We start from the raw sequence: 26,795 nt of genomic DNA on the forward strand, positions 1-26,795 counted from the left end.
GTTTTGTCATTTTTATGTATAGAAGATTAGAAAATAGTAAATTTTAAACTAAATTAATTTATATTTGTTGTATTCAATTTAAATAAGTAATAAATTATCTTATTTTAATTTATTCCTTAAATTTATATATCATAAAAATTAAATCAAATAATTAATATACATAATTTTAAATTGTGTGATACTTAAACATCTATTCAAATTAATTAGTTGATATAATTAATTCATCATAATGAATTGACTTTAATGAGTTAAACAAAATAATACAGAAACATGCTACGTTGATTCTATCATTAAAGGTAAAAATTCGATTTTTATATGATAGGATAGATAATATAATAGACGGCGAGAAAGAGAAAGATAAACATTTTAGATCCTAAGTTGTTTCATTTGAATGTTACAATGTGGGTATCACATTATTTTACTTATTCTACCCTATGGACCCTTTTGTAACTTTATTCAGTATCAATAGAATTTCACTACCTTTGAGTACTAAATTAAAATTCAAAATGAAACTAAAAAAAAGTAAAGAGTATAAAATTATTGATTGAAAAACACTCTAAATAATAAAAAGCCAAATTAAATTTAATATTAAATTCATTAATACGATTTTAATTTTATATAATAGTTAGAAAATATATTAGTAAAAGCAAATGGAAGAATAGCTTTAATTAATATTTGATAAAATATTCATTTAGAATAATTAAAAAATATAAAATATGATATTATTAAAAATAATACATTTTTATGTTAAAAAAATTATATTGTAATAAAATATTTATAAGATATAAAATTTAGAGTAACATAGCTTTATAAACATTAATCATTAATCAATTATAAACTAACATAAAATTATAATATAATTTATTTATGAAAAAATAATCAATAATTAATATTAATAAATATAAAAATCATCCAAACACTTTAATTAAAAGTATGAATGGTTAATTATTATTCACTATTAATATTTTGTTCATAAAAAAATTGAAAATATAATTATTTAGATTTAGGTTTTAGAAAAATAAACGTATAAGTAACAAATGATCTATTTTATCATCTATATTATAAATTAATAAATTAAACTAACTGATATAATGAATTATAATTAATTAATTGGTATAAATTACAATAAATTATATGATATTTAAAAAGAAAATAAAATGAATAAAAGAATAAAAAAATAGAAGAATAGAAGACTACAATAAAATAAATTGAATGTAAATTTTTTTCTTTTTACAAATTTTATATCACATCTGCTTCAATAATAATAAATAAAAATACATCAACTTAATATCTAAGAAAAAAAGATGAGATAAAATCATAACACAATTCTAAAATAAAAGTTTAAATTAAACCATAATATCATTGCACAACACAAATTAAAAGTAATTTCACACTACAAAATACCACACAAATAGATAAATGACTTAAGCTTAATTATGGATTTTTTATTTATTTATCCAAACATGATAACACCATGGTCTATAAATGCTTACTGGATAACATATCATATATTGCTCTAAATGATGAGTACGGGAGTTGAAGAGTGTGTGCTAATTTGTGTTCATGATAGTTGCCTTCTTGTGACGGCGCCTCATAGGAAGAAAATGAATTGTTGTAAAAGCTACCCAATGAAAGAGTAATTGGTAAATGAATGATATTTTTTTCTAGCATATATGGTCTTTTATAGCGGTAAAATAAAAATGGAATGAATAAAATTTATATTTTTATATTAGAAATAGAATTTGATATTTATCCTAATAAAATTAAATAACTAATTAGTTATATTTAAATAAATAAAATAAATTAAATAAAAATATTTTTAAGAATTAATCAAATCAATTAGTCAATACAAATAATTAGTATAATTAATTTTATTTGATTTATTGAATTCAAAAAATAAATTAAAAAATAATTGATTGAATTAATTAGTTGATATAATTAATTTATTATAATTGATTGGATTTAATGAATTAAAAAATAAATAGGAAAACATAGGAGATAGTGATTTTTTTAACTAAATTAATATGTATTTATTATATTTAATCAGTATAAGTAACAAATCATCTATGTTATTATATATCTTATTTAATCTTGCATGGCACGGGTAATTATAAGTTATATTTTGATTTCTAATTATTTACGTATATTAATGATTAAAATATATAACATAAATATTGTAATTATTATAATTCTATGATATAATTATAATTAACATATTTTATCATAATTAAATATTGATTTGATATAATTATAATGAAAATACTTTCCCAAAATAATATAATCTAGTATTATTCATCCACTAATTATTTGGTAATAAACCTTAATATGATTTTTTACATATCCGCTATGGGAAATAACTACTTAGATATAATATGTAATATATTACTACCTTAATAAGTTAAGGCACAAACACATGATTTAATTAAGGTGATTGAAACTTTCACCAAACAGAATATGACCTCAATGAAATAAAAAAGGGTATTCGATTTTGCATTAATTAGCTATTCAAAAAAATAACATACTCATTCATTATTCATGTTTCATTATATTTTTTAAATAATATATAGAAAACATATATCCTGTGTATAAAAATGTGACTATTAGTAATTTTATTAATAAACCTTTTTTTAAACTATTACTAATTTTAATTTTAATAGAAAATATGAGAAAATAATTTTGCTTGCCATAAATAATATACTAAAACTGTTAGTATATTATCTTCTATATGGTTAATTGAATTTATCAATGATTTTTTCGTGTAAATCATTATTACCCAGTTTTTAATAACTACTTAATATACAAAATTTGAAATTGAAAATTGTTATTACTAATTCAATTAATTGGTTAATTGAGTAATAATTGTCAAATTATTAAGATGCAAAATCATTGATTTACTCAATAGATTTTCATATATTAATTTTTAAATCAATTATTAAATAATTATTTTTGTTAAGATAATTGTTTATAAATTATTTCAAATTATATTTTGTTAAGATATAATTATTTAGATTATTACTCTTGGCACGGGTATAATTTCATTTTATACCAATTAATCAATTATAATTATATGACACGGGTGTAATTTCAATTTTATCCATCGATTATTGGCAAATAAATTTTATTTCAATTATAAATAAAATCTGTTTTTATTGGCAAATAAATTGTCTTTAGGTCAATGATTTAATATATGTGTAGGTTCATTTTTTTGTCAAATATAATGAAAATACAAATAAAGAAATAAAGGATAAAAATAAACTTAATAATATCTGACACTACTTCATTTTATTAAATTATTTAAAAATACCAAATCTACAAAAAATAATCGTAATATATAAATTGAGGCAATAATTTAAAATTCTATAATTATAATTTAATCAAATACTAATAGTAAAACCAAATTACCTAAACAATATTGAACATATTCTAGTCCTTAGTCACGTATAGTATAGAATCATTATTGTAACGACAACCAACTGAAATAACATCGTAAGTTTCAATATTTAGAATTCGTGCAAAATCAGACCATCCTCTTGTTAGATAAGCTTCATCATCTGCTATCCATGCAATGCGGCAAGGTATAGAATTGTCACACCGAGAAATCAAACTAACTCTTATTCCCCTCAATGGCATTGCATGCATGCAAAAGAAAGCTGGTAATTTCTGAAAAAAATCAAAATATGTTAAAAAATTATTCTAATAATGAACAGCTTAAACTAAGAAAATTTAAATATATTACCAATAGTTGAAATTGCATATTTGAATTTGTCACGAATTTAGCAAAACTGAACTGAAACTGAGGGAATTCAATTTCATTATGTGCTCCACTTCGAAGATTTTCGGGCAGACGTAAAAAGCATGGAGGGGATGGAACTTGAACTTGCCCTATAAAATTTCGTGGATGCAATTCTTCAATAAAAAATCGAGCTCCTCCTAAAAAATCTAACTTTAACCACATTCCATTGGGTTAGTCATAATAGGTGAGTAGATCCAACCATCCTTCGGTAAAGTAGAGACTATTGCCTCTTCTTTAAACGCTTATATCCATGTAGTTGGAACCCGAATAAGTGAAGACAACTCGATGAGGTATTTCATGGATGTGATGCATTGTAAATGATTGTGGCAAAAGACAATCGAACTGGAACATTAGACGATAAGAATAACTTAGAGTAACAACAAATAAAAAATTATCAAAAAAATAATATAATAGAATGAGTATATGAAAAATATTATAAAAAATTATAAATTGTACCTTAAAAGCATCAACTTCAATAAAAAATGAAGAATATATTCTTATTCTATGAAATAGTAAAAAAAATACTAAAAATAAAATTATGAATTGACTCTCAAATTTAGATTCATGTATCACAGGAAAACACTATATATAGACTTTAGTAAAACAAAAATAAATATGTAAATTACCTATTATTAAGGTAATTTTTTAATAATGCATTAAATTTTGATTTGATACCATTATAATGAAGATATGTTTTTAAATTAGTATAATTATATAATATTCATTAAATATTAATTACAATATAATTATATTAAAGATATTTTTTATAAAATAATTTAAAAAATTATTTGATATACGTGAATCGGATAACAAAGATTTTTTATTATTATTATTATTACTATTATTGATATTATTATTATCATTAAAATTATTAAAAGTATTTTTAATTAATAATTGATAAATAGTTTAATAATGCATTAAATATTGATTTGATATAATTATAATGAAGATATATTGCCAAATTAGTATTATTATATATTATTCATAAGTTAATAACCTGTTGTTCCTACATTTGAATTTGTTTGGCAAACTTTGGGCACGTCCATCTCTGTTTTTTCATCAACAAAAATATACAATCATATTAGCGGCTGCATATACATTGTGCTCTGATCCAATCAATGTATACTATTGAGGCTTGATTCATACAATATCTGCCTCATTCTGCAGACAACTTCCTGCAGTGTTTTGCCTTTTAATTCCCCGCAAAAGCCAACTATTGATTCATTCGCACTTGTCTCTGTCACTATATTGTTGTAAGAAAAATCATGTGCTTATTTAGGAAAAAAGAAAACAACACTTGAATATGACTTTCTCTATTAGGATACTACCGCACCTCACCATTATTCATTCATAGTTTACATTCAACGCACACCGGGAGGAAAAAAAAAGAGACAAAGGGCAGTGTCTAGCGCGATAAAAGAAGGCTTATAAAAATTGAAGGTTGAAGCTCTCTCAATCAACCTCTTCAATCTTAGGTCCACCAGCGGAGTTGTCATGGGCAGCATCGGCAGAGGATGGAGCAGCAGTACCACCACCTTGATACATCTTGGAAATGACAGGGTTGCATAAAGCCTCAAGCTCCTTGAGCTTGTCCTCAAACTCATCTACTTCCGCCAACTGGTTCCCGTCCAACCATTGGATGGTGTCATCAATGGCCTTCTCGATCCTCTGCTTGTCAGAAGGATCAAGTTTGGCACCAACATTGTCATCCTTGATGGTGTTCCTCATGCTGTAAGCATAATTCTCCAGTGAGTTCTTGGCGTCCACTTTCTTCTTGACCTGTTCATCCTCTGCTTTGTACTTCTCTGCCTCCTGCACCATTCTTTCAATCTCCTCTTTGCTCAGCCTTCCTTTGTCATTGCTGATGGTGATCTTGTTCTTCACCCCCGCCGTCTTGTCCTCCGCAGACACGTTCAAGATACCGTTGGCATCGATGTCGAAGCACACGTTGATCTGAGGCACCCCTCTCGGCGCCGGCGGAATCCCCTTGAGCTCAAATGTTCCCAAAAGGTTGTTGTCCTTGGTTCTTGCCCTCTCACCCTCGTACACCTGAATCAGCACGCTGGTCTGGTTGTCCGAGTAGGTGGAAAACACCTGCTCTTTCTTGGTGGGTATGGTGGTATTCCTGGGAATCAAGACCGTCATCACCCCACCGGCGGTTTCAATGCCCAGGCTGAGGGGCGTGACGTCGAGAAGAAGCAAGTCTTGGACTTTCTGGTCGCCTTCGCCGCTCAGGATGGCAGCTTGGACAGCAGCCCCGTAAGCCACGGCCTCGTCGGGGTTGATGCTCTTGCAGAGCTCCTTGCCATTGAAGAAGTCCTGCAGAAGCTGCTGGACCTTGGGGATTCTGGTGGAGCCGCCAACAAGGACAATGTCGTGAATCTGAGCCTTATCAACCTTGGCATCGCGGAGACACTTCTCAACCGGCTCCATGCACTTCCTGAACAGGTCCATGTTGAGTTCCTCGAACCTGGCCCGAGTGATGGTCGCGTAGAAATCAATACCTTCAAAGAGCGAGTCGATCTCGATGGTCGTCTGTGCGGTGGAGGAGAGTGTCCTCTTGGCCCTCTCACACGCTGTCCTCAGTCTCCGTAGCGCTCTCGCGTTGCTGCTCATGTCCTTCTTGTGCTTCCTCTTGAACTCCGCCGCGAAGTGATTCACCAGCCTGTTGTCGAAATCCTCGCCCCCCAAGTGGGTGTCTCCGGCAGTGGCCTTCACCTCAAAGATGCCCTCCTCGATAGTCAGGAGAGACACGTCAAAGGTGCCACCCCCGAGGTCGAAGATGAGGACGTTCTTCTCGCCAGTTTTGGAGGCCTTCTTGTCTAAGCCGTAGGCAATAGCAGCGGCGGTTGGCTCGTTGATAATTCTCATGACGTTGAGGCCTGCAATGGCGCCGGCGTCCTTGGTGGCCTGCCTCTGAGAGTCGTTGAAGTAGGCGGGGACGGTAACGACGGCATTCTTGATGGTTTTTCCCAGGTAGGCCTCGGCGATCTCCTTCATCTTGGTGAGCACCATGGAGGAAATCTCCTCGGGTGCGAACTGCTTCTGCTCGCCTTTGTAGTTGACGACGATCATGGGCTTGTCTTGGGGGCCGGAGACCACCTTGAAGGGCCAGTGCCTCATGTCGCTCTGGACGGAAGGGTCGGAGAATCTACGACCGATGAGGCGCTTGGCGTCGAACACCGTGTTCTGTGGGTTCATTGCCACCTGGTTCTTGGCAGCATCTCCGATGAGGCGCTCGGTGTCCGTGAAGGCAACGTAGGAAGGAGTGGTTCGGTTGCCTTGGTCGTTGGCGATGATCTCTACGCGGTCGTTTTGCCACACGGCCACGCAGCTGTAAGTGGTGCCTAGATCGATGCCAATGGCTTTCTCAGTAGCGGTAGCCATTTCGACAAATCAGAAGTAATAAGTGAATAATTTAAATAAAACAGGTTTAACTTGCTGATGACTGCAGGTTTAGATGATGCTTTACGCACGTATGTTAGGGTCCTATTGTACTGGCCTGGATGGATGGAGGCGGGGTGTATATATATATTGCACAACAATTTGCTTGGCATGAGGACGAGGAAGATATTTTCCTTCTTTTGGGAAAGGCAGAAGGTGGTGGAAGGGACTCATGATGAAGTTGAGATAGAGCAAGAGAAGTCGAGAAGAAGAATGAATATGAGAGGGAAGACCAGAGAGTTCTCGACACTCGACACTGCTTGACTGCCTCTGATTGTGATGGGCTCTATCAAAAGCCCGAATTCTTTCAACGTTTTTGTTTTAGATACGGATTCTCTCCTTCAGCCCTTTTCACCAAAAAAGAATAAACGTTTCGTCCGCCTCTTATTTCTAGTTGAGTTCATGTCATTATCAACCGTCTCGATTTGAAACTTTTTAGTTTTTCACTATTTTCTTATAGTTAATTCTATGGTATTTATAATTTTGTGTGTGTAATTTTTTTAATTTATTTATCATAGCAAACTTTAAATAATTTTAAAATTATTTATTTTTATATTTATTAAATTAAATATTGAATCTTAATCTTTTTTGATAAATTAAAATTATTTTTTAGATATTATAATAATCATCTTTTTTATATCTTATTTTGTAAAAGCAAATAGTGATAGAGGATTTTTTTAATGGAAAACGTTATTTGTACTTCATTTATCACATATTATAAATTAAGGAGAATATTAGAGAATTAATAGAATTTTTTTTGTCAATATTTAACTAACAATATTTAAAAGTGTGGGTTAAAAATATATTGTATATATTGTTATTGATTCATCACCTTATAACTCGATCTTTATTATTGTACATTATGAATCATAACTCAACTTTATTTGCCTTCATTCTAAGTTTATAACGGACGATCTTAATAACAATTATTCTCACTTAATAACCAACGATCATAATATCAACTCTATTCATTAACTCTACGCCTATAAAAGGCTAATCATAAAATTTTTGTACCTCTTAAACACTTACTAACTTAAGTGTTGGAGTGTCTTTTACAGGTTGGTACCCACTATGTTCTTTGACGTTCGAGTTATTCTCACTCCATTAAAAAAAAGACGTATTACAATAGTGCAAAAGACAAGTTATACCTCAAAAGTTCATCCACACAAGAACAATTACATTATTAGATTAAAGAAATTAGATTTATGACTAAAAGTAACGACAAAAAATAATGCCGTTGAGGCATTTTTATAAATTAATACATAAAACAAGTTAACCGTTGTTTTACATTATTTCAATATCTCTCAATTATATAAGAAAGACAACAATGAGATTCTGTCAATATTTTTTTTTAAGTTAATAGAAGGGTTAAGTACTTTTTTCATCTCTAAAGTTTTCGGTCAAAATCAAAATCGTTCCCAACTTTTTTTTCTTATTAAAATCGTCCTTAACGTTACAAATCATTATAAAACCATCATTTTCCTAATTTTTGGACAAAAATACCCTTTATCTTAATTCCATCTTTTAATCCTCATTTCTTCTTTTTCTTTCAACAACCACAGAGAGGAGGGAGAGCAGAAAATGAAGAAAGAACAAAGGGAGGTGGAGACGAAGAGGGAAAAGAAGAGAAGAAGAGGAAGAAGGCATCACTGGCAAGAGAGGAATCCATTGCTGGCATTCTCTTTCAGTGCCGACTCAATCCCATTTTGGCGCTCCTTTCGGCGCCGGCTCCTTCTTTGTCGCGCTCTTTCTCTCGCAGCGTCGGCCTGCGTTCTTCCTCTCCCGCAGCGTCGCGCCTCCGTTCTGCCTCCTGCAGTGTTACGCCTTCGTTCTGCTTCTTTGCTCTATTTTTCTGTTCTGCTTTCTGAAACTCACCTTGTTCCAGATCTATTCATGTAGTTAGATATTTTCCTCTTCCGTGACTAGATTTATGTCATTAATTATTTAAAAATTTTCTGGTTTATTTTTTAATTTTAGCATGAAGTTTTTAGTTGTTACAGATGGTTCTATTGTTGCTGAATTTGTCTTGCTACTTCATTTACTAATTTGCAATTCTCTAATTTTTATTGTTGTTGATTTTGGATCTAAAATCATAATTGATGATTATTGAATTATTTGATCTGAAATTTTCGGTTATTTATTTTGTGGTTATTGCTGTTGGTGCACCTGTATTGGAAGGTAGTGAGTTTTTTAAGTATAAAAGAAGGAAGAATGTTCAGGTGAAAAAGAAAGGGTTGGAGATAGTAGTTGGGGTGCTAGTTGAAGAAGATGATGAAGAAGATGAAGGGTTGTTGTTGTGAATGAGAATAAGAAGAAGATGAAGAAGAAAGAAGATATGAGAAGAAAGGTTGTTATGAGAAGTAGAAGATGAAAGGCGGTTGTTGTTAATGAGAAAGGAAGAAAAGAGGAATTTGTCTTTGGTTACATGTTTATATTTTTTTAAGGGTAAAATTGTCTAAAAAATATTGTTTATAGACAAAAGGATGATTTTATAACGTTTTGTAATGTTGAGGATGATTTTAATAACAAAAAGGTCAGAAATAATTTTGATTTTGACCCAAGACTTTAGAGATGAAAAAAGTATTTAACGCTTGATAGAACATGTCTACGTACACATTAAACTATTAATTTATCAATTAAGTGTCAATTAGAATTGACATTTTTTTTGTTAGGATCTCATTGCTTTTTGCGCATAATTACGAGGGACATTTAATTTTTTTCTTTTACGTTTTATTATTTTTTATATATATTGATTGAAGAACAACACAAGAATCCTATTCTTAACCATTTTAATTAAGGAGAATGAGAGAAGGAGAGAACGGAAGCGAGCGGTTGAGGGTGAAACACGGTGAGAAAGATGGCCATGCCATCGGAAGAGATAAGGGGGAGAGCGTGGGTGGGTGTGTATCCGATATTATTGAGGGTTCTACTCGAGAGGGATTAAAAAAGTCATCTAAGGTCTCTTTTAGAGATAAAGTCATTGGTGCAGAAAAGTCTAAGGCCTTTGCATTAGTAGGGTCTTTATCTGAGGATGGTATCGCGACGGTGACAGGTAAGCAGGGTGATTCTCGTCCACCAAGTGTTAGTTTTACCAAGGAGGCAAAGAGTTGTCTAACTGAACCTTATAAGGAAGCCACCGTGATCAAGGTGCTCGATAAGTATTATGGCTACACGGCTCTCATGCATAAGCTTCGGATAGTATAGCACATCAAAGGAGGGTTTGATTTGTTGAATGTGGGGTTTGGATATTTTTTGGTTAAATTTGATATTGCTGCGGATCGTGAGAGTTATTCTTGGTGGCCCGTGGTTGATAGACGATCACTATGTTGCAGTAAAGTCATGGGATGTGGATTTTAGGCCATGCGAAAAATCCTTTGGATCAACGCTGGTATGGATTCGAGTCTCGAAATTTCCAATTTGGTGCTACCAGGAACAAGCAATGTTGCGAATTGCTTCCGGTGAAAGTAGATTTAGCCACTAAGCTTAAAAAAAGAGGAAAATATGCCCGAACTTGTGTTCAAATTAATCTTAAGTTGCCTGTAATAAAATATATTATAGTGAAGTGTGTGACTTATGAAGTGGAGTACGAGGGTTTATAGTTGATTTGTGCTATTTGTGCACGGTATGGGCATGATAAATCGTTGTGCATGGAGAAGGAGTCCTTGGAAGGAAACGAAAATTTCTTTGGTGATGAAAAAAATAATGAAGCCCTGACACTAGTGCCACACAACAATCATGAGATTCAAAAAGAGGCTGAGTCAGAAGCTCGTGATTTAGTGAGAATCCTCGTAATTTAGGTGAGAAATTAGGAGTTGTTAAAGGAAAGGATGTGGTTACGGAATTATTAGCTCCTCACGTGCCTGATGGCCATGTTAATGAGGCATGCATGGATGATGGAGAGGGCTGGCAACAAGTGTTGCGTAAGGAAAAATTCACAGTGGGCCAGTCATCAGGTTCGAAGGACCAAGATGGAAACCAGCACAAGTATGGTTCGAGAAGGGTTCCAAGGCCCAATTTGCATGGTGATGGAGGCAAATCAATTGGCATTAGGATGGGGAAGCGAGAAAAATATGAAATTACACCATCTTCATCGCACAGAACTCCTGCACGACGTGAAATTTCTCTACGGAAGCGTCCTTGGCCTTCCTCCCTGTAGAACTCACCAGTTGATAAAAATTGTGGCACAATGGAGGAAACCTTAGTAGATAGAAGCATGGCAGGTGCAGTGTCAGGGGGTCCGAAGGTGGCAATTATTGAGGATCAGAGTGTGCCAGTACCACAAGACAAACCACCTATTGAGGTTGGTGATTCTGTTTAGAGTTTATGTTCTTATTTATTCTGTCCTTGTTATTTATGGATAGTTTAAATATGATTATTTGGAGTATTAGGGGTGTTCCTAATAATTTAGTCCGGGTGCATTGTAAGGAACTTGTTAAGAAATTTAGACATGTTTTCTTTATTGTGGTTGAAACTCACTCCCCTTTTCAGCATTTAAAATTATTTTGGGAAAGGTTGGGGTATCACTCTGTTTGTATAGTAGAAGCAGAGGGGCATAAGGGAAGTATTTGGTTTCTCTCCTCTATGAAGGGTGTTTGTTGTAAGTTCATTGATGCTTTTGATCAGGGTGTTACTGTTGAGGTTCACTTTGATAATTTAATTTTGAGGTGTAGTGGTATTTATGGCAGTCCTCAATTTAATAAAAGGGTTATCCTTTGGGATTATCTTGTTGCACAATCCATGGTTTTTCAAGGACCTTGGATTGTTCTTGGTGATTTTAATGAAGTCAAATTTTCTCATGAATCTAAGGGCTGTCAATTTCCTCATCAAAGAGCAGACATGTTTGCTACTTCGTTAGGGGATAGTGGTTTATTTGATTTGAAAATTATTGGGAGGCGATTTTCTTGGTACAGGAGGGTGAAAATTTATGTTGATGTGGCAAAAAAGCTTGATCGAGTCTGTTTAAATACTGGTTGGTTATCTATCTTTCCAGAGGCTTATGCCGAAGTTTTAAATATGTTTCAGTCTAATCATTGCCCTATTCTGGTGCGTTGTAAAGGTCATCCTCAGCCTAAAGAGAATCGACCTTTTTGATTTGTTGCTGCTTGGGCTAGTCATCCTAGGTATAGGAATATTGTGAACCAGTCATGGTGGTCTGGTAATAGAGGGATTCATGGTAAGCTTTCGGAAGTACAGAAGAATTCACTAGAGTTTAACTCGAAGGTATTTGGTAACATTTTTTGTTAAGAAATGTGAATTAGAGCAGTAGATTAATTATTTACAAAAGCGTTTGAAAGTGGTGGATAGTATTTATTTGCGTCAGAAAGAGCAACAGTTGCTTGATGATTATAATAATACTCTAGTGCAAGAAGAGCTCCTATGGTTCCAAAAGTCCAGAGAGCAGTGGGTAAGGTTTGGGGATAGGAATACAAAATTCTTTCATATTCAAACTCTTGCGCGAAGGAAGTATAATAAGATTCATAGTCTTTTTCTCAAGGATGGAATGTGGGAAACTGATCCAGAGGTTCTGAGTCAAGAAGCAGAGTCTTTCTGTAAAAGCTTATTCTGTCATTTATATGATGTTGATTTGAGTTGCCTTGGTGATGTGCCTCTTCCTTCTCCTAATGAGGAAGCTTGCAATAATCTTACGGCACCAGTTACTATGGAGGAAGTCAAAACATCTGTTTTTCACATGAACTCTTTTAAAATTCCAGGTCCTGATGGGTTTCAAGCTTTCTTTTTCAAAGAATATTGGGAGATCATTAGTCTTGATGTTTGGAAGATGGTTAAGCAGGCATTCTCCGGTGTTACTCTTGATCCGAGAATATTGGAGACTTTACTGGTTCTTATTCCAAAGGTTGAATCACCGGTATCTATGAAAGATTTCAGGCCGATTAGTCTCTATAATGTAGTTTACAAGATCATCACGAAAGTCCTTGTTAATAGGCTTCGTCCTCATCTTGCGGAGATTGTTGAACCGCTTCAAGGAGGATTTATTCCGGGACGAGGAACTCCTGACAACATCATTATTGCTCAAGAAGTCCTCCACTTTATGAAGAAGACTAAATCAAAAAAAGGCACACTGGCCTTTAAGATTGATATAGAGAAAGTTTATGACAGAGTTGACTGGAGGTTTTTAGCTCATACCCTTAAGAGCTTTGGTTTTCCTATTTCTACACTTAATTTGATTATGAATTGTGTCACTGCTTATTCCTTATCTATTCTTTGGAACGAGAATCGTCTGAATGGCTTTACTCCTAGCCGAGGTCTTAGACAAGGAGACCCTATGTCACCTTATCTTTTTGTGTTGTGTATGGAGCGATTGGCATACTTGATTAGTCATCAGGTTGATTTGGGCTTGTGGGAGCCAATTTCTATTTCTAGAGGGGGACCAAGAATATCTCACTTAATGTTTGCGGATGACTTGCTTCTATTCTGTAAAGCTACAAAGAGACAAGTACAAAATGTGATGTTGATTTTAGAAACTTTTTACAAAGCATCTGGGATGAAGATTAATGTGGAGAAGTCTAAAGCGCTTTGCTCCAAGAATGTCTCTGCAACAAGGACAGAAGTTTTCACTGGGGTATCCTCTATCAGATTTATCCAGGACTTGGGCCAGTATCTTGGAGTTACCCTTAGCCATTCTAGGGTGACTCGTTCAGCTTTCAATGGTGTTCTGGATAAGATTCGGAGTAGGCTAGCAAGCTGGAAAGAGAGTTTAATCAATTGGGCTGGTAGACTCTGCTTGGTTAATTCTATTGCCGCCACTATTTCCACGTACCAGATGCATGTCTCTATTTTTCTCAAAGGAATCATTAGTAGATTGGAGTCTATGATGAGGAATTTTCTTTGGAAAGGACAAGTTGATGGAAGAGGATTGAATCTTGTTAGTTGGAAGGTACTGGTTACTCCAAAAAAATATGGAGGTTTGGGGATTAGAGATCCTTATTGTGTAAATATTGCTCTTCTTGGGAAGCTAGTTTGGACTTTTTTCCAGCAGCCAAACAAGCTATGGGTCCAATTGTTAGATGCCAAATACCGATCATCTCTATATGACTATTTTAGTTATCCTAAGAACAAGGACTCTCCCATTTGGAGATGTCTTTGCAAGGCTTGGGAAGTGTTGAAGGATGGGTTTGCTTGGTGTATTGAAGATTTGAACCAGAATTTTTGGTTTTCTAGCTGGAGAAGAGAAGGACGGTTATCTAATGAGATGGATTATGTTCACATTTCTGATTCGAATCTCCAGATACATGATATTTGGTCGGTTGGTAGGTGGCATTTGGATACTCTTTATTCTCCTTTATCTCAAGATCTGAAAGGTAATATTCTCTCTTACAATCCAGATGAACAAGCAGGTATGGAAGTGGGTTGGTATTGGAGTGGGTCTGCTGCCAAAGTCTATGACTCACGCAATGGTTACTTGTGGTTGTGTAAGCAGCTGTTTGGTTGGGAAGAGCGCAAGTTTTCGCTTTAGAAGAGGGATGTCGTCATCGGATAGGTGTCCAAGATATCTTTCTAGCCAGGAATCGGTTTTATATTGCATTCGGGATTGTCCAAAAACTCAGCTTGTCTGGCATAGGTTGGATATTTCTTGTCATCCTTTGGATTTGAAGAGTTGGTTCTTGTATCATAGCAGAGAACATCCATTAAAGTTCTTTTCGGGACTTTGGTGGATATGGCGAGTAAGGAATAATGACATCTTTAATCCCTATGAAACTTGGCCTCCGGAAAAAGTGATTTGTCTGGCATTAATTTCAGAAAAGGAGCTTAGGAATATTTTTGAATTATAATGTATGTCCATTTGCTTGTGTTATTAGAGATTGTAATGAGAGTTGGCAAAGGGGGTGTTTGGGAATGATTGAGAGTAATAGTATTCTTCAAGGAGAATTGTTTGCTATTTGGAGATGATATCTCTTAGCTTGGATGTGGGTCAACGAGATGTTATTTGTGAGACAGATTGTGTGTAAGCATTTAATCTTGTTACTCAAGATGGTTTTGGGTTTATTGATTCATTGGTGCTCAAAATTAGAGATATCATGCATTGGAATTGACGTGTTGACTTTCGTTTGATTATGAGAGATGCAAACACGGTGGCAGATACTATGGCAAAGATGGCGATGAAGTTACAACTTTCGCATGTGGAGCTTCTTTCACTTTAGGAAGAGTTTAAGAGTAGTCTTAAATGGAACTGTCTATCTATTTAAGCGGTTCCTTATTTTATTTGTTTTATTTTTCTTTGTTTAATTTATTTCAATCAAAAAAAAATATATTAAATTTGAAGTGTATTCAATTTGAATTAACTATTATAATTCATATAAACTCATTATTATTAAAAAATGTGCATCACCTATTTAATAATAGATAATAAAAAGGTTGATACAATATTTTATTTAAAATATATACAACAAATGACAATATTAATGTCAACCAACCATGTAAATATAACACCAAAGATTCAAATTTTAATATTTTAAAATAACTAGTAATAAATATAGATAAGATTAATAACAACAATTAATAATGTCATTCTTTTTAATATGTATATCTTCTGTTAATTTTTATAAGTAAAAAAAATTAAAATTCAATAATATTTCTTAATTTTTATACAACAAATTATCAATGTATATAAAAAAATAACAAAAAAATAAAGAAAAATCTGTCATTTGTAGTTGTCACTTACATAAACAAATTAGTTGATTAACACCTTAAGAGAAAAATATTCACTTTTAAATAAAATATTTTTTATTCTTTTAAAAACATTTTTTTAATAGACAAATTTATTTTATATTTGGATAGCCTTTTTAAAAAAATTAAGTATTACAAATATTTTTTATTTTTTTTAAATAAGATATTGTTAGCTTTTAAAAAAATTAATTATTTGTTTTTTAATAGAAATACTTTTTTTAATTTTTAAATTATTTATTTTTTGATAGAAATACTTTTTTCATTAAAAAAGATCAGTCTACAATTCTAAGTTAACACTAATTAATTTTACAAAAATAAATATCAAACAAAAAATGGCAAAATGAGTATTCACTCCTCTCAATTATTTATGAGTGTTTGCCCATGAATTATTACTACACAAAAAATGAAATTATGCAAATAATAGTTGTAATTTGTAAAGACGGAGAATGGAAAAAAAAATGGATAATAGTCTTCCTAAATTTTAATATTTTATATAAATTGTATATAAATTTTAGTTTAAAAAAAAGTCTAGGATCAATATTTTTAATAAAATTTGACTATCACTTAACTATAAAAAAAAGTGAATAATCACATATCATTAGATAAAATTGTACATTATTAAAAATATTAATAATAATTAATTAATAACTACAAATTACAAAATTTACAGTCCCTAACACTCCTCTTTAGTTTAACTCTCTATAATTTTTATTCCTCTCTAGTTTAACTCTTTACCATTTTTATTGTAACCTTATTTTATTATAAAATTATCCCTCCCTAAAGTTATATTTAGTTCCGTGCTGATTGTAAATTGACGAAGATATATAATAGAGGAATCACACTATTAAATCTTCCATTAAAATAATCAGAAGAAGATTAGTAGTCCTTCAATTTTAATTAAGTACTATATACGACCAAAAAAAGTACTATATAAACTATATCTGGATTAAAGCTACAAAGAGGATCAGAATCCCTAGGGGATCAGGATCAGCAACAACACATCAGTTTTGCGTTCTCAAAATGTGCACGTGAAACTCCAATAATTTTCTCATGCACAAGTGGGGTCTCAAAGCCAGCCTTTCCTCTTTTGTTCTCACGCCAAAATCCATCACTCGCAAGTCAGAATCTCACCCTCGCCTCCATTATAATTAGGTGAGGCCTTTACTAAAACAATCTCTCTCACATAAACCAGTGCATTGCATCTATGGCGGAGGCAACAACCGCGTTGCCTGTCTTGCTCTCTCTTGTTGGTATTTACCTCATCATACTCGCAAATGAGGTTCACTCCTTTGAAGAGATGACCTTTAACTTGAACATGCGAAAATCGCAGAGGAAACAGAATCTTGGCTGCCACCCACCGGAAGCAAGTAAGCTTGATAGATCTCTTTGATAGTTAATTCATTATTTCCTTTCCTTTTTTTCCTTTTCTTTTCTTGCACTATGCTGCTTGGTACTTGCTTTTATGATTCGTTATTGTTATTGGGATGCAAAAATGAAAGAATTGTATGTTGTATTGTATCTGTTTACAAGTATATATATACGCACCAGAGTACTAAAGTAGTACATAACAAATTACATTAGGTATAATATTAATAAAGTAAAGCAAAACATCCATCATTACTGGTCTCTCTAGTCTCACCTTCTTTGGAGTCTTTCAAACTAAGAAAGCTTAGTTAGCAATGGATGAGGTTCTAATTGAATTCATTCTCAGGAAAGGTGAAAGGTGCCATCATACTGGAAATGAAGGACACAGTTCCTCTGTCTCTAAGAAAAGGAGCCATCGGAAACAGTTGGCGCAGGATGACCTTCGTGTCCGCGCAATTCAAAGCCGCATTCGGGTTGCGTCTGCCTCAGACAAGGAAAACAAAAATAATGAGATTCCGATAAGCTCAGGCATGAAATTGGAAACGCTTAACTATGTAGTGACTCTGGGGTTGGGTGGGCAGAATGTGAGCATGATAGTTGACACAGGAAGCGATTTGACGTGGGTGCAGTGCCAACCATGTGACTCCTGCTATGACCAGCAAGGCCCTCTCTTCCAGCCTTCAAGCTCCCCTTCCTACCAATCCATTCTCTGCAATTCAACAACCTGTCGCACCCTAATTCCAGCTCCGCCGGGAGCATGTGCAACTGCAACTAATTGTGACTATGTCGTTAACTATGGGGATGGCTCCTACACCTCCGGAGAATTAGGAGTAGAGCACCTCAGCGTCGGAGGGGTTTGGATCACCGATTTCGTGTTTGGTTGCGGCAGGAACAACAAAGGCTTATTCGGACTCGCATCGGGCCTTATGGGCCTGGGGAGGAGCCACCTCTCCATCGTCTCTCAAACCAGTTCCACCTTGGGAGGAGTCTTCTCATACTGCCTGCCTTCGCCTGACGCCGATGCTTCAGGGTCGCTCGTCATGGGGAATGACTCCTCTTCTCTCTTCAAGAATGTTGCCTACGCCAGGATGCTCTCTGATCCGCAACTTTCCAGCTTCTACATACTCAACCTCACAACCATCAGTGTTGGTGGTGTGCCTCTGCTGCAGGCCTCCAGTTTCGGGAAGGGGACCCTCATTGACTCTGGGACGGTGATCACAAGACTGACTCCGTCCATGTACAGAGCAGTCAAGGCAGAGTTCTTGAGACAATTTTCGGATTACCCGTCGGCGCCCGGGTTCTCCATATTGGACACGTGTTTCAATCTCACCGGGTATGAGGAAGTGAACATACCCAGCATAAGATTGTACTTTGAGGAGGTGAGCATGAACGTGGACGTCAGTGGCATACTGTACGTGGTGAAAGAGGATGCCTCCCGTGTCTGCCTGGCGTTAGCAAGCCTCTCCGATGAGTACGACACACCCATTGTTGGGAACTACCAGCAGAGGAACCAGAGGGTTATATATGATACCAAAAACAACAGGCTTGGATTTGCTGCAGACCCTTGCACTTTCACTTTCAATTGAATTCAACCACCACCCCTTCGCTTCTTTTACTCTATGTTCTCCATTTTCGTAAGGCTCTACTCCACTACACCCATGAGTAATATTGTCCTCCACTGTATTATTGTTAATTTGTCATTATCATTATTATTATTGTTTTCCCTTTGGTGGCGCAATCTCATTGTAATTTAAATGAGGTTCGACTGAACTGTAAATGCCTAAATGGACTATATCGAGTTTCTTAAATAGATCTGTCCAATTAACACGAGGAACGGATACCATGTTAGTATAATACCCACATTATATTAACTGCAAAATCACTCACTCACATAAATAATACTATTATTTTTCATCTCTTAAATTTACTAACACTCATAAAACAAAGAAGCACCTCTCAATTCTCATAACATAATTTTTATTATTTGAAACACACCTAATACACAAAGTTTGTATGGCTTTATATAGACTAAACTATATTCAAACATAACAGTCCCTATCTATTTTACTTTTATTATATGTCAACCTTTATTATCATTAACTTAGTTTCATGCATGTGGATGATGACACTAGCATATTAATACATTTTTTTTTCGTTAGAAATAACTAAAGTGAATAATGATGCTTTAAAATTCAAATTAGAATATTTTCTTTTAATACAAACATGTTTTTTAAAATAGGACATCTTCTGATTATATTAAATACAAAAATATCAAATAATTTCAATCTTAAATTTTTTGTAGAATAATCTCCAATAATTTTATTATTATTATTATTATTATTATTATTATTATTATTGGGTGAATATATACTTTTGATATTATAAATACATACATAAGAATTTAATGAATAAATTTATCATTACTTTTATTTAAAAAAATACAAAAAATTATAGTACAATATTATTGTGTAATCAATAATAATAATAATTTTTTGGATAATGATTTGTGTATTAATTTTTCTTAGGACTAAAGTATTTATTTTTAAAATTTTTGGAGACTGATCTAGATAATTATTTTATTAAAAAAGAACTGAAATTTTGACTTGTTCATTAAAATAAAATTTTAGAAATATTTTTTTTATTAATTTTTTTAAAAAGTAAAATATCTATTTTTAAAATCTTTATTTACTAATTTGGATAATTACTCATTAATTTAAATTTGACCTTAAATTTTGGGACCAAACTGAGTATAACCGAGTACAATCTCTAAAATTTTAATAACGCAATTAGAATATTAAAGATCATTTTAGTATATAAATGTAATCTGAGTAGAGGTTTTAATCCGAAAAGGAGAAAATTAAATATTATTTTAAATATATTAATTAAGAGAGTTTACATCAAAATATTTTATTATGTTAATATGTTACCAATGTATTTAATAAAAACTTAATTTTAATAAATTGATAATATAAAAAAAAGTGAAAACTCAGGTGAAGTCAACTTTACATGAAGTTTATATCTGAGAGTCATTAGATGAAAATTTAGTCAAATCAGTCAAATCATCTAACGGCTCTCAAGTATCAACTTCACGTGAAGTCGACTGCACCTGAGTTTCCACCATGTTAAATTTATTTGATATATTTAGTTCGTTTTTTTAGGAATATTTGATATATGTAGTTAACATGTGTGTATATTATCAATTGAATTTTTCTTATAAAAGATATATAAAATTTAAATGTATAATATATTTCGTTATTTACTATGTATTTGTTAAAAAAATAACCTAAACAAAACTTTTTTTCTTATAGTTACGGGAAACGGGCAAAGTTTATGGAAAATGATAAAAAGCGATGGTGACAAGTGAGTGGATCAGTAGGCACGGTGCACGGAATCTAAAAGCCCTTGGAAGTTGAGAGATACCCCTTTGGCCTCTGTGTCTGTGTTTTGTGATTGTGACCGTCTGTATCACAACTTCTTACTTTTTATCTGTCCTAAGTCATCACCTGCTTCTATCTCTGGATATATATATATCTCTTTGACCCTCTCGTTTCCTGCAATTCAACACCGCTCCAAGATCCACCGGGCATGCAAATGGACACTCTGGCCCTTATTCAGGCACAGCCCTTTGCTGCCTCCCTTGCGGTCGTTGCTGTCTCGCTTTTCCTTTTTCTTTACCTATTAAACGGTAGCCGCACTCCCGCAGCTGCCTCACTTGTGGTTGGTCTTGCTACTTCTCTTCCTAAAGTAACAGGTTAGTTACATTCTTTTGCGGTAGACGTTATACTATTTATTTACCTACCTTTAACTGAACTGAAATCGGGTGGTTTTGATGCATGTTAGTGGTTCCGGGTTTACCGATTGTTGGTAATCTGCTGCAGTTGAAGGATAAGAAGCCGTACAAGACATTCGTACAGTTTGCCCAAAAATATGGTCCTATATATTCCATCAGGACCGGTGCTTCCACCATTATTGTTCTCAACTCTGCCCATCTTGCTAAGGAGGTCACTCCATTTTATTACTTTACTTTCTAATTTTAGTTTCAACTGTGGACTCTACCTCTGACTCACGAAGCTTGATTATCTTTTTTTATTGAATCATTAAATACTATGATTAATAAGTAATTTCTTAATATTAATATTAATAGTAATATGTCTTAATTGAAGTCACCAAAAAATATCTTCATTAGATAATTATATATTATTATTTTAATTCAACTTTTTGATCGTTTGTAGTCTGAAGATTTAAAATTGATAGTTTTATCTCTTTCAAGTTCCAATTTAATTACGCGTGTATTTAAAATCATATAAGTTTAGAGTACAAAATTAGAAATACAAAATCAGGAGTATACTGAAAGAAGGAGTAGTGCAAAAAATGGTTGATGAATTGTTTTGTGATCTTTTCTTTTACTTTTTTTTTTTTATTTTTCTGTTTGCTTCTTGTTGTTCTTGCTCTATTTTTATGTTGAGCTCTCTTATTAAAAAAAAAATTATGAAATTTTTTCTGAGAGTACCAAGATCACATATTAATCAATAAACAAGAAAAATGTTATGAAGTAAAAGCATAGATGGCTGACCTTATGCTAAGTTGTTGATACTTTCAAGCTTTGGTCTGATGAAACTTTTCTTTTTTCTTGAAGAGTTGTGTATGCTTTTTAAAAAATACACCACATCTTGTATATGTAAAATAAAGGCTTTTGAAAGCATAAGAAGAACTTTTTAAAATTTACTTATAATTATCAAACTTATAAAATCTAATATAACTTGGTATAATAGTAAATATCTAAATTTGCTCTCCTTATTTATGTTTATTATGATTTTTAAAAATTTTAAAAATTAATTTACCAAACTCAATTATTAATGTTCTTATTTATTTAAAAGTAATTTTTAATTTGATTTATTTCAAAAGTACAAACAACCTCTTTAAATAATTTGACTAGTGTCTCAATTAAATAAAGTTATCTATGTATAGCATGACTTTGGGAATTGGGACCAATACTTTGGAAGTGTTTGCTCTAATATTTGAAAGTTAAGTACTAATTTTTAGGCATTAGATGGAACACCCTACTTGGGATTAACTGAGAGTGATGCCATAGCCTTTGTTTTTTTTTTTTTTTTAACTACTGGTGTTTACTCTTGATCAATATATTATACATCAGGACCAATTCTGGCTATTTTGCACTACACTAGTTAATTATTTTTTTCATAACGGCATCCCCAAAATTTTTCTTGTTTTATTGTAATTCAGGCCATGATTACCAGATATTCATCGATTTCATCAAGGAAGCTGTCGAATGCATTAACAATTCTGACTTCCAATAAATGTATGGTTGCTATAAGTGACTACAACGACTTTCACAAAATGGTCAAAAAACTTATTCTTGCAAATGTTCTCGGACCCAATGCACAGGTTGGTTATCTGGCAACTTTATCTGTTTAAGTGGCAGCATCTTTTTCTCCTTTTTGAATGTGAGCGTCTCTGAAATATATATCTTTCCCCTAATTATTCAGAAGCGGCATCGTCTCCACAGAGAAGAAATGGTGGAAAACATGTCTAGGCAGTTTAATGAACATGTGAAGAACTCCTCTGATTCCCCGATTAATTTTAGGGATATATTTTCTTCTCAACTTTTTGGATTGGCAATGAAGCAAGTGAGTTTGTACTTTATGATTGACAAATGGTATGTATTGTAACAAGTAAAGTAATATAGTTGTTTTAAAAATGAGCATGGGGTATTCGCAGGGTGTAGGAAGTGATGTGGAATCCATTTATGTGGATGATTTTGGAAATAAAATATCAAGGAAGGACATGTATCAAATTCTAGTGGTTGATATAATGGAGGGTGCAATTGAGGTTGATTGGCGAGATTTCTTCCCATACTTGAGATGGATTCCAAATAGGAGCATGGAGACAAAAATTCAGAGAATGTGCTTCCGCAGGAAAGCAGTTATGAAAGCATTGATCAATGAGCAGAAGAAGAGAATTGCTTCCGGAAAGGTAAGGTATTCTAGTGTACATATTAACTTAAAATCTGTGCAGAGCTTCACCCCAATTTGATTGTTTCTTGCAGAAAGTGAATTGTTACATTGACTACCTGTTATCGGAAGCCAAGGAGCTAACCGAAGACCAAATTATGATGCTTCTTTGGGAGACCATCATAGAGACTTCGGATACTACATTAGTTACGTCCGAATGGGCTATGTATGAACTTGCTAAAGACAAAACACGTCAGGTTGTTCGCCTTTCTTGTGTTGGTTAATTCAGGTTAGTTATTTCTGGCAGATAAGATAGCCTCACTGGCCTGTTCGTCTTTGTATGGCAGGATCGATTATATTCGGAGCTCCGAGATGCATGCGGGAATGAGAGGGTAACAGAAGACCATTTGGCTAAGCTGCCGTATTTAGGGGCTGTATTCCATGAAACTCTGAGGAAGCACAGTCCAGCTCCCATTGTCCCACTGAGGCATGTCGATGAAGATACCCAAATAGGAGGATATCACATTCCCGCTGGGAGCGAGGTCTTATCCTATCCTATCCTTTAATATTCTTTGTATATTGTGAGTGCGAGTAATGACAGTGTAGGGTTATTTGAACAGATTGCTATAAACATATACGGGTGTAACATGGACGAGGAACTGTGGGAAAATCCTGAGCAGTGGATGCCGGAGAGGTTTCTGGATGATGAGAAGTATGAGACCATGGATCTGTTCAAGACAATGGCATTTGGGGCGGGGAAGAGGGTGTGCGCAGGGGCTTTGCAGGCGAATCTGATAGCGTGCTCGTCAATTGGGAGACTGGTTCAGGAATTCGAATGGGAGCTGGCTCAAGGCGAGGAGGAGAATGTTGACACAGTCGGCCTTACCACCCACAGGTTGCATCCCCTCCTTGTCAAAATCAAGCCAAGAAGCAAATGATCAACTACTCCCTCCCAACTCCCAACTCCCCCTCTTACTTTCTCGTTTCTCTAAATAATCCGCAACTTCTATCTGAACAATTTTTTTTTCTTTAATAAAAATTATGTATGTGTACTCTTTTACTTCGTAACCTATTTTAATTTTAGCATAAATCGAGCTAGCATCTCGTTTTCGTAGTCAAGTCCGGATTAGCTCTAAAATTTAATTAAATTAGCATTACCAAGTCCCAAATTTGTTTACCCGAGGACGCAAAATGTAATGCTTACAGTTAAAAATGCTGATTGCCATTCATTATTCATTCATTTTAACAATTCTTTGAAGAGTAAATTGATAAGGAATTCACAAAATATAAATAAGAATTGTAAATATTAAAATATTTTGGAAAGAGTGGAATGATTTTCTTACATTCAATTTTCTTACTTTTTCAATGTTTATTGGTATTAAAAATGGATTCCACGACTGGGATAAATTTTGACTGCAAATTAGGTCGATTGTAAGAGATATGAAAGTAAAGTCGAAAACACAGATGAACAGCGTAGGAAACAGGTTGACTAGAGGTTACTTTGTTTGAACACCAAAATTTTTACTTGACTTTCAAGTTGAGAGTAGAGAACATGGTGTAAATTTTAGAGAATAAGTTGGAGGAAGAATATGAGAGAGGAAGAATAACTGTCAAAGACTTTCTCTGTAAATAAAAAGGTTGAAATCAACACAAGTACGCATGAATTGTTGTCGAATTTTCATGAGTAGAAAAAAAAAGAATATGATATATATCTATTGATGGTGCATGAATTATTGTCGAATTTTCATTATTAAAAAGTTCTTGATGTTATTAAAAAAGTGCTATTAATGCTTTCTTTTGCTTAGATGAAAACAAACTATCTAAATTGATGTTCTCATCCTTCTTAGGAGAAGGAGTGATGCTGGCTTCTTCATTCTCTATAGCATTGATAATATTAATAGAAGTCATCACGTGATTCATTGCCTTAACTTGATTTTGTTGCATGTGTGGTGGAAAGTCATGTGTATGGTATCAAATGTCTACCAAATGTCCTGTTTTGTCAAAGTATGAACATAATCAGAATGTACCTCTTTCGTTACCTCTTCCACACACACTACGCTTCCTTCCTCGACCACAAATATTAGAGGGTGTGGCTCAAAGTTCACATTTTCATTGACCATTTGGTTTTATCTCAAAAATATTAATGGCAACAGAATTTACTAATGCCTTAAAATTAGACTCAATATTGTGCACTTGTTGTCTTTCTTGTTGGAGAAGAAGAGAAAAAGCTATTGTAACATCTAGAAGACTTCACGAGTATTATTTAAGAGTGTACATTTACATATTAGTCATTATTCTGAGAAATCGAATCACATATGACTGATGCCTATAATGGTGCATTATATCCGAACCACAACTACAAGTGCTTTCACAAAGACAAGTGGGTATAGGTCAAAATTCATCTAATTCTTTTCAAATAGCTTTCAATTTTTTATAATAGAGGTGGTAGACAACTCATCTTACTTTGTGGTGAACAAATCTTCTTCCAGCTCAACAATTCAAAACAAATCATTCTCATAGAACCTGTGCTTTAGGTCCTTCCAAAGCTCATATGCCACACCAAAGAACGCTTTGCAGAATTTCAGAACTCAGTGAGCCATGCAACCATGACAAGACAAAGAAAATGGACCGATCCCATGCTTCATAAGTGTCATCATCCTTATTGGGTTTTAAGAGAGTGCCATCTACAAATTTAATTTTATTCTTTGATTTTAGGAAAATCCAAACGGATCTAGACCAACTGTGATAATTTAGGGTTGTTAATGAAATAATTGTGACTTGTGAATGAGAGTCCTAGAATTTCACTGGAATGTAGGTAAAAGCAGCTGGATGGGTCTTGTGAGCTTGGTTTTGTAGTACTCGTTTGGTGAATTGAGCCATCATCTTAGCAAATTTGTGAAAATCAGCAGCAGTAAAAGTTTGATGTTCTAGATTCACCACTACTTTATTTCCAGTCATCGTGGATGAACGAATTGACAAGCTTTTCTCTCACGAACTTTACGCAAAAGTATGCTTCATACGTGGTGAATATTTCACTCTTTTTTTGTTAGCTTCCACGCTCACTACACTATGAAAAATTCATTCTTCAGCAAAATATAGTTCCATACATTAAATATTGTTTATAGATAAATTTTTTAGATTAAATTATTGCACCTGATTGTTATGCCGCTTCTGCTCTTTCTTTTACTTTTCGCGCTGATACATTTTAAAAGTTTGATTTTGATATAAATTTGTAGTGTCAAAATTTTTACATTATTTTCTAATTAGAATTAATTATACATCATACAAACTTTCGGTATCTCATCATTTTTTTTTATCTTTTCTTACTCGCATATTACTTATACATAATACTAAATATATTCATATATATATACATGGATGCTATTCACATATTGCACGTGTTTTAAACTTGTAGTATTCTAAAAATTGGATCGTTCTAGCCAATTTAGTAGAAAAAAAAGTAAAATGATCATTTTTACCATTCAATTAAGGGAAATAATTTCCAAATTCATATAAAATTTGTTTCAAAAACTCCT

The 26,795-nt window shown here is 33.4% G+C and overlaps 2 protein-coding genes and 2 pseudogenes across 2 annotated transcripts; 3 read left to right on the forward strand and 1 right to left on the reverse strand.

Annotated features, from left to right (window-relative positions):
* Nucleotides 1-5,178: 5,178 nt before the first annotated feature.
* LOC107459962 (heat shock 70 kDa protein 5) lies at nucleotides 5,179-7,418 on the reverse strand. Its single transcript, XM_016078283.3, has one exon. It carries the CDS (start codon nucleotides 7,178-7,180, stop codon nucleotides 5,246-5,248), a length of 1,935 nt encoding a protein of 644 aa, XP_015933769.1. The 5' UTR covers nucleotides 7,181-7,418; the 3' UTR covers nucleotides 5,179-5,245.
* A 2,621-nt stretch (nucleotides 7,419-10,039) lies between these two features.
* LOC107459548 (uncharacterized) lies at nucleotides 10,040-15,441 on the forward strand (annotated as a pseudogene).
* A 1,553-nt stretch (nucleotides 15,442-16,994) lies between these two features.
* Nucleotides 16,995-19,057, forward strand: LOC107459871 (aspartyl protease family protein At5g10770-like; annotated as a pseudogene).
* Nucleotides 19,058-20,662: 1,605 nt separating this feature from the next.
* Nucleotides 20,663-24,319, forward strand: LOC107459820 (ent-kaurene oxidase). The gene is made up of 8 exons (XM_016078092.3): nucleotides 20,663-21,038; nucleotides 21,128-21,288; nucleotides 22,532-22,693; nucleotides 22,795-22,935; nucleotides 23,027-23,281; nucleotides 23,355-23,516; nucleotides 23,607-23,801; nucleotides 23,880-24,319. The coding sequence occupies exons 1-8, from the start codon at nucleotides 20,873-20,875 to the stop codon at nucleotides 24,195-24,197; spliced, it is 1,560 nt and encodes a 519-aa protein (XP_015933578.1). The 5' UTR covers nucleotides 20,663-20,872; the 3' UTR covers nucleotides 24,198-24,319.
* Nucleotides 24,320-26,795: the final 2,476 nt, after the last annotated feature.

The sequence above is a fragment of the Arachis duranensis genome, chromosome 7, assembly GCF_000817695.3.
Source record: "Arachis duranensis cultivar V14167 chromosome 7, aradu.V14167.gnm2.J7QH, whole genome shotgun sequence".
Lineage (NCBI taxonomy): Eukaryota > Viridiplantae > Streptophyta > Magnoliopsida > Fabales > Fabaceae > Arachis > Arachis duranensis.

Coding starts and splice junctions, on each gene's coding strand:
- LOC107459962 (XM_016078283.3), bottom strand. CDS start 7,180: ATGGCTACCGCTACTGAGAAAGCCATTGGCATCGATCTAGGCACCACT.
- LOC107459820 (XM_016078092.3), top strand. CDS start 20,873: ATGCAAATGGACACTCTGGCCCTTATTCAGGCACAGCCCTTTGCTGCC. Junction 23,282..23,354: donor AGAGAATTGCTTCCGGAAAG/GTAAGGTATTCT, acceptor TGTTTCTTGCAG/AAAGTGAATTGTTACATTGA. Junction 23,802..23,879: donor ACATTCCCGCTGGGAGCGAG/GTCTTATCCTAT, acceptor TTATTTGAACAG/ATTGCTATAAACATATACGG.